The 13,245-nt window shown below is 32.8% G+C and overlaps 1 protein-coding gene across 2 annotated transcripts in view; it reads left to right on the top strand.

The window, feature by feature from the left end:
- CDH18 (cadherin 18) overlaps positions 1-13,245 on the top strand; it is a 310,963-nt gene that overhangs the window by 197,157 nt on the left and 100,561 nt on the right. For both annotated transcript variants that reach the window (XM_026506724.4, XM_057312395.1), the window contains exon 4: positions 3,624-3,791. In XM_026506724.4, the coding sequence (XP_026362509.3) occupies positions 3,624-3,791 (168 nt within the window). The remainder of the gene's footprint in view (positions 1-3,623; positions 3,792-13,245) is intronic.

Genomic DNA, 13,245 nt, shown 5'->3' with positions numbered 1-13,245 from the left:
AAATATCCTGGAACCAATAAGCATTATAGCAAGATTTTAAGGTATAAAGTTAATATATAAAAATCAATCACTTTCCTATATAATAACAATGAACAAGTGGAATTTGATTTAAAAACACAATACCATTTAGTCTAACTTCCCCCCAAAAGCAATACTTATTTATAAATCTAACATAGAAGGTACAAACTTTTTATGAGGAAAACTACAAAATCCAGATGAAAGAAACAACTAAATAAATGCAGAGATATTTCTTATTCCTTAATAGGAAGACAACATCACATGCCCAGGGAAATGCAAATGAAAACAACAAGATACCACTATACCCCCAATACAATGGCCGAATTGACTACAACAAATGTTGGCCGGGACGTGGAGCAACAGCAACTCTCGTTAATGCTGATGGGAATGCAAAATCGTACAGCCACTTTGGCAGTTTGGCAGTTTCTTACAAAATTGAACAGTCTCTTACCATATGATCCAGGAATCATGCTCCTTGGTATTTACTTAAGGACTTGAAAACTTATGTTCACACAAAAAAACAGTATACAGGTAATTTATAGCAGTTTCATTCATAATTACCAAAACTTGGAAGTAACCAAGATTTCCTTAAGTAGGTGAATGTATACACAAACTATATATCCAAAGAATGGAATATCACCTAGTACTAAAAAGAAATGAGCTATCAAGCCATGAAAAGGCATGGAGAATCTTTAAATACTTATTACCAAACGGAAAAGACAATCTGAAAAGACTATATACACTGTATGATTCCAATTATATGACTTTCTGAAAAAGACACAATTATGAAGAAAGTATAAAAAGATCAGTGGTTGCCAGGTGTTGAGGGAGGGAGAGATAAATAGATGGAGCAGAAAAGATTTTTAAGGCAGTTAAATTATTCTGATACTCTAATGTTGGATACATTTCATTATGCGTTTGTCCAAACCCATAGAAGGTACGACACTGAGTGATCCCTAATATAAACTAAGGACTTTGGGTGATAATGAGGTTCAACTTAGGTTCATCAATCATAGCAAATGCGCCATTCTGATGCTGGATGTTGATTGTGGGGGAGCTGTGTGTGTGTACGGCAGAGGGTTCATGGTAACTGTACTTTCTTCTCAGTTTTGCTGTGGACCTAAAACTGCTCTAAAAAAGTCTATTTAAAAGGGGAAAAAAGTTACTGTGTATCAGCTGTGTTCTAGGATAGCCCACTTACAAGCATCTGGGCAATGTGTTAGAATGAGATTATCATATACTGGGATTATATTCCTATGGCAATTTCACAGAACATTCTCCAGTTACCTATGTGCCTTTGGGGGAGGTCATAGCTAAGCACATCCACTGAACCATCTTGAAGAGGACTGTGAGTTGAAATGGGTTCTTAGATAATCATTTCTGAGAAATACATGTCAACCCTGGACATACTGTTTTCTTTCCATAAACAAATTGGGCTGACAAGTTTTGTCTCACTTTGTGTCAGATGTAGCTGTATTATGAAAGAGGGGATATAATGGCAATGGAATGAAATTACTGAAACTCGTACTGTCAAATAGGGCTTGTGCTGATTTCGCTTCTCCGATTCTCCTAAATGAATAACATTCAAATTGTATAAATATATCTATCATTTACTATGTAATGATTGATTTTACTGTTATATTTTTATATTTAGCAAATAACACTTAAGTAATTTCATTGTAAAACATTATCCTGGACAGTAATCTCAAACTTCTACACACCAGAGGCAAGTCCCATTTATAATGTATTCTTTTTAGAACATCTTTATTTTTTTTCAAATATTAGAAAGCATATGTTTCTTTCATAAAATATTTTCATAAATTCTTGTTCATTTCTGCATCAATTCAATTCCTTCTTATATAATTATCATATGTGATAAAACATTGTTCTTTTTAATAAGGATGCTTGAGGCTTTTCTGTATGCATGAATTAGATGAATCATTTATTACCATATTATTATAATTTCTTTTGATGAGAATAATTTTCAGTTTTATTTAGCTTCAGGAAAATTTTCCTGAACTCCCTCAATTAAAAATTCACAAATATTGAAAGTTGTGAGATCGCTTTTCCTGGTTCCTGAGGCTCTCCTCTCAAAGTCATTATACATACAATCAATTTGGTAAAACAAAAATACTGCTTCAGTGTTCTGTGTTCAAACTGATTGACGAATCCCTTCCACTTCTAAAAGACTATTTTTAATTTGAATATACAACCCTATTTTCTCTCATTATATCAATATACTGTCTGTAAAAGTGTTTGTTAAACTCTGTAGTTAGCAGTTATAATTGGCATTGTCTTATGAATTGCACTGCTAACTAATCAATTGTGTGTTTGGTTGAAGCCATTGGTGCCTTTCTCAAAAAGTGACATGATCCATGGGGCACCTGGGGGGCTCAGTAGGTTAAGCCTCTGACTTTGGCTCAGGTCATGATCTCAAGGTCCTGGGATCTCATGATCTTAGGGTTCTCAGATCGAGTCCTGTGTTGGGCTGTGCGCTCAGCGGCGAGTCTCCTTGTCCCTCTCCCTCTGCCCCTCGCCGCACTTGTGCTTGCTCTCTCTCAGTCTCTCTCTAGTAAATAAATAATTATTTTTTTAAAAAAGTGACATGATCCAAATATTTTTTAAAAAGTAAAAAGGTAGTTGTTAAATGTTGACCTATGTGTGGAGTAGCAAATTTTTTTTGTATATTTATATGTATATATAATATAAATGTAAATACATATATGCCTATATGTATATACTTATTTATAATACAGCTTATTTACATGAGGACTTTTTTAATAACACAGTTAATAGTCTTTGATCCTCTGGAAAATGTGTTTCAGTTTTTAAATTTAAGGCTCTATTGACAAAGCTATCAAATTTATATGTACCTATGTTTGATACAAATGGAGATATAACAAATAACATTTTTTATATCTTTATTGAATCCAAGTACTAGTTCATAAAAAGGTACCTTTAATGTCTCCTTTGGCACTATGAGATCAAGAATGTGACTTTTACATGGGATTTTTGGAATCAATTTCATCACTTTATTTTGCCTTGGTACTTAGATCTAGTTCTTATTGAAGCTGTTATTTCCTGATAAAAATAGTGACTTTCTTAATCTTGATAAATGTTAAAATGACTCCTGCCTACAATCTTTGTTCAAGTACCCACAATTCTTCAATGTTTTCCATCATCAAACTTTGACAACCCTGTCAGGAAGCTATGTAAATTGTTCTGTAAAGAGGAAAATTAACCTCTTCTCAAATCATCTCATCTGACACTTGTGAGGAGCACAACTTGTGAAATATTTAGTAATCCAGCAGAGGGACAAGCTTGGGCTGTGTGGCTTCCCTCCAGGGCACCACAAGGAACACAAAGAAATAGGCATCTTAATTGCCATGAATAGAATGGTTTGCGACCTGTGGTTTTAAATAAAGGATTCAATGAGATGGTTTAGTAAAAATTTTAAGGTACTGTTTGTCTCAAAAGACTGGCTTTCTCATGAAAGTATTTCATTTAAAAATGCACTTCTTAAAACAGAAAGAAAAAAGATATATCTGTGCTGCCTCTCATTTAATATATAATCCATACTGTTTTGTTTAAAATATGTATTACAGGAGTTATTAGAACTGCCTTACACAATATGGACAGAGAAGCCAGAGAACACTATTCGGTGGTCATTCAAGCCAAAGACATGGCTGGGCAAGTTGGAGGACTTTCTGGATCGACAACGGTCAACATCACCCTCACTGATGTCAATGACAACCCCCCACGGTTTCCTCAGAGTATGTACTTGTCTCTTATGATTTACATTTATCATTCTTCATTTGTATAAAACAAAATGAAGTACTTAAATATATAATGTCATGTTACTATTATCTTAAATGGGAATATTTTGTTTTTGTGCTACATGGTTTCCCTTTTGTACACAAGAGTAAAGAAATCCCTCCACTTATTGTCTCCTGAACCTGGTGGATAATTGCCGTCATGTTAAAAAATATGTGTTTCAGTTTACATTACAGTTAAATACTAAAAATGATATAGTGATACTAAGTACCACTAAGTATCTTTTGTATTTGCTAAAGCAGTTATGTATTACTAAGGTATACAGGGAGAGACCCAAAATACATGCTGATGGTGACATTCTACTCTTGGAAAAAAAAGAAAAAATTACATATGTGCTTTCGGTGACTGAAATTGAAAAAAAACAAATCTCCATGTTAAGAATAAATGCTCTCCGCATCCACCCCCCACCAACACACACGCACACACACAAAACATCCCACAGCAAAGTGCAGCTAATACAATAGGTGGGCTCTCAGTAGAATATGAACCTTGTGAATGGAGGGCACAAACTTTCAGACAATTCAGAGGGAGAAGGTGTCAGTTCTGTGAGTTTGAAAAAAAAATGGTGTTTATGACATCCTTAGAATGGGAAGAAATATATTTTAGTATTTTTAATGTGGCAGAAATTGTGGATGACATTTTATAGAAGAATCTTTAATTATCATAAAAATCCTGTAGGGGTGCTATCCCATATGTCCTTTTGACACACGATGTTTAAAAACTGCAGTAAAGTAGACACCATGGTATGTCGATACAGGTTCTTCACAAGTCTTATGAAATGCCTTCCCCTGCTCTATCTCTTAATATTTCTCTTGGTACACTCCAGGCTTAGCCACGATGGAATACTGCCTGTTCCCAAAACATAATAGCCTTGCACATTCTTAATTCAATGCAGAATTTTCCATACTCATTTCTGTTTCAAATTCTTGTTATAATTTTCTCTGAGATTTGTTGCAGAATTAACAGAGTTAATCGATTCTTATTTTCTGTTACATGGCATTTTCATGTTATATTTATTTCCATAGGTACATATGGCTTCTACTACTATGAGTCTCTCTAAGTAAGAATGATGCTTAAATTGTCTATGTAACCTTAAATGTTCAGATCAGTGCCCAGCCCTTGATAAATGATTGCTAGATGAATGAGTGAATGAGTTGAATTTAAATACTTTTTTAAACTACCATTGTTAAAAGACGTGCAAGTGAAGTTCATAGTTAGGTAGCATCAATTTAAAATATTGGTTTTAGAGATGGGGTGCCTGGGTGGCACTGTTGTTTGAGCGTCCAACTCTTGGTTTCCACTCAGGTCCTGATCTCAGGGTCATGAGATTGAGCTCTGTGTTGGGCTCCATGCTCAGCATGGACTCTGCTTCAGACTCTCTCTCCCTTTGCCCCTCCCCCCTGGCTAAAATGAATAAATCTTTAAAAAAAATATATTGGCTCTAGTGATAGAATATATGGCCTGATTCATTCATGTGTCCTTTGTTCTATGAAGAAAGTAGGTTTATTATAAATCATAGAGAAGTTCACATTACATTAAACCACAAAGATCAATTCTGTCATTTTACAAATTACAGTGCATTTTTGTTTTTATTTTATCACTTAGTTCACACAATTTGCATATACACATATACCACTCTATGAGTGCTATTCTTTTATAGGATAAAGAAACTAAAGTTCAAAGATTTTTTTAATTTAATGAGCAATAATGCTAACCTCAATTGGACATAAACTTTATTACAGTTTACAAAGGCAACTTGTCTACCTTATTTTCAAATAGATACTATCACTGCTATTTTAAAGATATATATTAATATTACAGTTCTTAATAGAATGAAACTTAAGGGATACACTACAAAGATTCAATAAATGCTTGGTCATGATACAAATAGAATCTCTCACTCTCTCTCTCCCTCCTTCTCTCCATAAACTAACTTTTAAATTTACAAGTCCATTACAGTTGATTTTAAAAATCAACAGAAAATTGTACTGGTAATAAATATGGAGACATTATTCCTAATTTTATTCTTTTGATTAATAGCAGGGTTATTTTGAAACACCAGTTTATGGGGGAAAACTACTATATACCTGATGAGGAAACAGAATAAACGTGCACTCTCTGAGTGAACCCAACCTATCTAAGGAGGTCTACATTTCTTCAGTCAGGAGCAGACTATGCAGAATGACAGGCAGATGCCAACCCTGCCACACTGACATGTGCTTAGAGTTTTGAAACGGAGCCAGTACACACTCAGAACCTCACACTCTGACTTGCTTAAGAGATACTTTAATCTGTACTCATATTGCACTAAACACAATGCTGCTTTCAGAATAATTAGTATCACCTTGACAAGAGTGGCTTGCAATAAATTATTTTTTAATTTACCTCTAAGCATCATAACTCATCAAATGGCTACATATATAATGGGAAACTATAAATGCTTGGAGAAAAAAGAGATATATTATGAGTGCTTATGTTCACGAAGCACCATGAAATGCACAAATCTTTATACAATTCAACTTATGTAAAGAATATACCCAGTCATCAAATGGATCCAGCAGTTTGTTTCTCTGAAGATGTGATGTTTTTACAGGTCTCCTCTGACTTCTTTCTCATTTCACCTGTCTCAGGCAGTTATTGTTCTTACACCACTACTGTGATTAACGTTAATATAAACATCTGCACACAAAACTTTGCAAAAATATTCCTTCAAAGCGTTTTTCCCCTTTTTTCTTTCTTCTTTTAACCTACCATGCCCTGAGGAAGATTGTTATATCTTGTACTTTAATTTAAAGTTATCACTATATTTTTATTTGAAATAAATTAACTCTAAGTTTTTGAAAACTAGGGAATGAGCTAGACTGATAATTTCCTTTATGAAGACTTTACACTAGGTAGTTGCAAAACCAGTGGCCTAGGATGCAAGACAAATAAAGATCCAGACTGCCTGTCCCTGTCAGGAGGCAGAGGGCAGAAGAGAGACCAGTTGGTACATGCCCAACTGAGAGGATAGACACTGATCAATTATACATAATGCATACATGTGGCCAGGAAAGTGTTAAGAAAGGGAGCCACTTGCAAGATTCAGAGTGGAAGAACAAATCAAAATTTCTATGGCTTGAGTATTTACTTAAAGGAGCCAAGCGATACCTAGTTCTCCTTCACAGAAAAATATTGGGGTATAAGCTTCCTTGATATTAGTCCTTCTGTTGAAAGGAATGTATTCCACTTCTTGAGATTCTTGCAATGCCCTTTTCTGGTTTTAACTATGTTACTGTTATATTGCAGTTATTGCTTAATTTATTCTTAGGTAGGTAAAAAGTCAATGACCTTCACTATTCTGATAAATAATACGCACATAAAATTCAGTGACTTACATGAAAATTCATAAGGCAGACTTTCTGCACTCTAAATGAAAGGATCTGTATTTTTACAGTTGCCTCTGAGTAAGTAAGAATGAATAACCTATTTGGGGAAAGAGAAAAAAAAAACATGTCAAATAATGACCATAAAATGGTAAGAACTTGATTATTTAAAAAAACTTCCCCTAAGAACTTGAAATTCTTGCAAAATTGTACATCATCCAACAGCTTTAGCTCACTTGTGACTAGAGTTGTTATAATGCTGTGGAATATTTGGAAGATCAAGGCCTAAAAATTCAATAGATGGCAGTATTTTCTATAATACTAAGAATTAAAATGTTTACTTATTTGAGTAAATCTTAATGTTGGTGAAAATTAAATATCACTGATGAATATATTGATGTTGTTATGATTTCGTTGAAAGCAAAATATTTTAGAGGAAAGACCATTATTTTCAGTTTACTATTTATATTTTCATGAAAAGAAATCTAAATGGCATATAATATATTCAACATTAATATTTTATTTGAAACAGGAATTGAAAGAAACAAAATAAGAAAGCTTCTTTGATCAATCAAAATGTGAAGTGTATGTTTTAATTACCAGCAAGTTGACATTTCTGTAGTGTATTTTAAAAATGATATCTAGTTCATTTTTTCTTTTTCTTCAAGTGTTTATTTAAATTCATTACAATATTTAAATAACACTATAATATTATTTTCAGGTGTAGGATTCAGTGATTCATTACTTACACACTACACCCAGTGCTCATCACAAGTGCCATCCTTGATGCCCATCACCCATTTAACTCATCCCCACCCACCTCACCTCTAGTAACCCTCAGTTCTCTATAGTTCAGTTGGTTTTGTGGTTTACCTTTCTCGTTTCTTTCTTATGTTCATTTGTTTTGTTTCTTATATCTCACATATGAGTGAAATCATATGGTATTTGTCTTTCTCTGACTTATTTCGCTTAACATAATACTCTCTACTTCCATCCACATCATTGCAAATGGCAAGATTTCTGTATTTTTTATGGCTGAGTAATATTCCTCTGTGTGTGTGTGTGTGTGTGTGTGTGTGTGTGTGTGTGTGTGTGTGTGTGTACCACTTTATCCATTCATCAGTCCATCCATTGATGGGCATTTGGGCTCTTTCTATAATTTGGCTGTTGTTGGTAATGCTGCTATAAACATTGGGGTGCATGTTTCCCTTCGAATCTGTATTTTTGTATCCTTTTGGTTAAATACCTAGTAGTATAATTGCTGGATTGTAGGGTAGCTCTATTTTCAACTTTTTGAGGAAACTCCATACTGTTTTCCAGAGTGGTTGCACCAGTTTGCATTCCCACCAACAGTGTAAGAGGCTCCCACTTTCTCCACATCCTCGCCAACATCTGTTTTTCCGCCTGGTATTAATTTTAGCCATTGTGACAGGTGGGGGTAATATCATTTTACTCTGGTTACTGGTATATATTTTGAAACTTGCTGAGGGTTTTTCTAAATGTCAGTATGTATTTCATTGAGATAGTGTCCTTATGTACTTTTAAAAAAGGTAAGTTCTGCAGCTTCATACTTAGTTTTCCACATATGTAAATTAGTTCAAGTTTATTCATTGTGCCTTTCAACTTTCTACATCCATACAGAATTTTTGTTTGTCAGAGATTAATGTATCTCACCATTTCACTGCATTTTTCTACTTATTCTTTTATTTTCTTTTGCTTTTGGGGTTTTATTTTAGATATAGTTTGAAATCATGTTACTGGATGCACAAGGCAAGATATCTTCTTCTTGTATTAAAAATGTTTCATCGTGGAACATCTCTCTAATAATCATCTAAAACTTAAAGTCCATTTTATCTGTAATATAACTGTACCAGATTTTTTTTTATTTTTGTTTAATGGTTAGATGGTATAATGCTTTCCATCATTTTATTTTCAAAGTGTATTATTTTTATTTTTAAAAGTTTCATATGAGCCAACAAAAATTTCATATGAGCCACTAAACTAAGTTTCTGCTATTGTTTTATTTTATTTTAATCTTGTTTCACAATATCTATTGTTTATTTTGATTTAATGTACTTGCAATTAATATAATTACTCATATATTTCTGTTCAAGTCTACCATCTTGCTATTTGTTTATTTTTTTAAATTTTTCCCTTTTTTCTTCTTTCTTACATTCTTTGAATTAGTAATGTATTTCACTGCCTTCATTTTCTCCTTCACTTACAATTTATTTTACTTCTATTTTTTGTTAGTATTTGCTCTAGATATTACTATTTATTTTATTCACCTTAAATTATAATTTTATCATTTGAAACAAATGGAACAACTTTAAAACTGTTTAACCCTGTTACATTGATTTTTTTTCTATTTTGCCATCTTAGATATTAAATCCTACATTAAATTGTTATTTTTCTTGTGTTAAATAGTAAATAATAATTGTTAGGTCAATAATAATTTATCCTTCTTGGTGGCATTTCTTCTTCCCTGGATTGCTGAGTTTAGAAAGGAAATTATAAACTTTCTTAAAATATCCCTTCCTGGTTTTCCTTTAGTACTGGTCTAGTGTCAATGAATTCTTTCCTTTTTTTTTTGAACTTATAATTTTTCTTACTGGTTTTAGTGGGCATTTCCACTGGGAGTAGAACTCTAATTTAAAGGATTTTTCTTATTTTAGTAAAATGATACAATTTAATAGTCTGCTGACTACCATCTTGTCTGTTGAAAATCAATTATCAGTCTTTTATTGTTTTGCTCTCGATTAGTTTATCCTACTTTAATTGACCTTTCTTAAGTATTCTTATTTGTATTTGATATTCAAGAGTTTATGGTGAACCTAAGAGTTACTTACTTTAAAAAAAAGTCTGCTTTTTGGTTAAAAGGAATTTTTAAGCTAGCTTTTGTTAATGCTAGAAAATTTTGGTCAGTATTTTTTCAAATGTTTCTCTTATTTTGTTTTATTACTTCTGGTTATGTGAAGCATCCATGCTAGGCCTTCTAGCTGTGTACCATAAATCTATTATTTTTTCCCTCTGTGTGCTTACTTATTATTTTTATCTCTCTCTCTTTTTTAACCTGGATATTTTATATTGACCTACATTCTAGTAAAATGATCTCCTTTTCCACTGTGTTTATTCTCTAATAACTTGTCTATGAAAGCTATTATGTGCATACCTCAGCATTGAAATATTTTAGTTCTATAATTTTTACTTCGGTTATTAAATATATATTACTGGTATGTGCTAAAATTCTCTTTTTTTCCACATGTTTTTAAACTTTAATCATGATCACTTCAAAACTCTTTTCTAATAATTCTAACATCAACATCATATCTGGGTATTTTTATTGATTTTGTTTCCTTTTTGGTTTTGATAATTTTCCTATTTGAAGCATGCTTTGGAATTATTGATTGAAGATTATTTATAAACACTTACAGAAGTCCCTGCCTATGTCATCTTCCCCCAAAGAGAGTTATTTTCTTGCAGATACATGGAATTTTGCTTACCTATATTAGTTAGATTTTCTTAGAACTGCTTTGTTTCATTTTCCTCTTATTCCTGGGAAGTAGCTCTTATTCCTAAACACAAATTTTTCTCTAGTATCAACTGAAGCATTTCCCAGCTCAGATTCTTAGTGTCTCCTGGCTGCTGAAATCTCTTTTAGCTCTTTGTCTTCCAGCTTTGCTTCGTCTTGGTTTCTTGCCGTCTCCACATATGCACATGCTGTATATACATCTGCAATTATCACAGGAATATTGCTTCACATTTTTAGGACTAGTTCTCTGATGTTTCTTCTTTCTATGTCTTTATTCTTATTTGAGCTACTATGCCAGCCCTGAACCTCAACCTCTGTCCACAAACTAATTGTTGCTTGGATTCTTTCCCTAGCACTGCATATTTTAAAAATGCCATGAGTCATCGTCAATATAAAAACTCATATTGTTGGGACACCTGGGTGGCTCAGTCGGTTAAGCATCTGCCTTTGGCTCGGTTCATGATCCCAGGGTCCTGAGATTGAGTCCCAAGTCTGGCCCCTGGCTCAGTGGGAGCCTGCTTCTCCCTGCCCACCCCCCACTCATGCACACTCTCTCTTTATCTCTCTCTCTCTCTCTAATAAATAAATAAAATCTTTTAAAAAATATATTGTTGTTCTTTCTTTCTCTCTAGGATCATATCTCATCCAGGCCTTTGTACATTGAATACTCTCCAATGACTTGAAATAGTCGCTGTATGTATACTGTGCAGCTTCTGTAGCTATATTCCAGATGCCTGTCACTTCACCATCTGGGTTGCAATGACCAACCCACTGAAGTTTCAACTGAAAGGACATGAATGATACGTGAATAGTATGTCAACTTGATATTCAATATGGTTAGACTGAAAGTATAAATTCAAAAGGAAGCTGTAATTCTCAAATTAACCTTAAAACCTGCTAGTTATTGGTCTATTATAAATATTTTTTCATTCTACTTTGTAGAGACAGAGTGCATTTATTTAATGTTATGAGATTTAGTATATAAAATAATAATTGAAAATTATTATATGTTTATGCCATTAAACAGGGTACAAATACCTTTAGGGCGTATTCTTTCATACAAGGTAATAGCTATAAATAAATAAGACTGTGGTATTCTTTTAACTTTAAAGTTGAGTATTTTGAAATAATTTAAGATGGTCTATTTAGTAACTTACCAGTTATAAAATGTCATTTTATGATTTGTGTTTAATCTGTTTGGCTGTATGCTATGGCAGAGTTATAGACTGGTTCCTTTTCCTTTGCTTACCTGTTTTATACGGATATGCATGCTTATGTAATATATTTCTTAGGAATTATATGATTGTTACTAATTAGTCTTTACAAATCATTTTTTAAATTCTTCACAGAATGCTGGAAAAAAGTAGGAATGATCTTCAATTAGAATTTATAAGTTTACAGTTTCTCAGGCTTTTATGAGTCATGTTTATGAATAAAAGTGAGAGAATACTTAAAAAAAAAAAAAACGTGGCCCACTCTACTAGTACCTTGAAAAAAAATTTCTTACAGGATAATCAGCTTTGTAGTAATGCACGTTGAGATATGGTAAAGCAAATGTGTTAGTGTAAGCAATTTTATTTTTTTATTTTTAAATATTTTTTTTAGGTTAAGCAATTTTAAAGATACTATTCCATAGTACAGTGGAATTCTAATGTAGGACAATTGTTCTTCTAATGTGTGGCATTGTAATGCGCATTCAGATGGCTGTAGATTTAGTCATACATTATTCATATAGTAAAAACAATGCCACCAGTGCTTAACATAATGATTAATGATCAATATTTAATACAAGTTTTTTAGATGCAGGAAAATCCCAGATTCTTTAGGTGTCTTTTTAAATTTGAGAGTAGCATTTCCAATGTAAACTGCATCTGCTGTGTAAAGCAATTTAAAGTAGAGATTTAGAAACTTTCTGGTTAATCTTATCTATAATGTCAGACATCCTGGGTAAGTCAGATATTACAGCCTAACCACTTACGTGTCAATCAGCCTTTCCCCAGAATCATCTAAAAATAAATATTTATCTTATATAAGTAGTCACTTTCCCAAGTAAATACTATTAATGTAAGAAAAATATTAGTCAAAATAAATATAATTATCAAATTGATTACAGCTTTTGTACGTTGTGACCCAGGGTTAATTTTAGGGAATGACTTATTTACTGATCTGGCAAAGTTACTGAAGAAAAGACACAAGGTCTTTTAAAAAGCAATTAGAATCAATATTATCCTGGTGGGGAAAAAGTGTATTACAAGGGGCAAGCTTCAATAAACCAAATACCCTTTTATCATTCTCACCAAGTCTTCTTTTTTTTTTTTTTAAATGTACGTCATCTAATCATTAGCATTTCATGATACAGTCTAAGAAAGTATGTGAAAGGATCACATATGGCATATGAAATTATAGCTCATTCAGAAACAGAAATAGGAAATAATGATATCTGTATCTCTCTGCCACATAAAATTACATAGTCTTAAAACCAATAGGGATAATTAC

This window comes from Ursus arctos, unplaced genomic scaffold, assembly GCF_023065955.2.
Source record: "Ursus arctos isolate Adak ecotype North America unplaced genomic scaffold, UrsArc2.0 scaffold_15, whole genome shotgun sequence".
Taxonomy (NCBI): domain Eukaryota; kingdom Metazoa; phylum Chordata; class Mammalia; order Carnivora; family Ursidae; genus Ursus; species Ursus arctos.
Note: the sequence above shows the minus strand (reverse complement) of the source record. Positions and strands in the feature narration are given on the sequence as shown.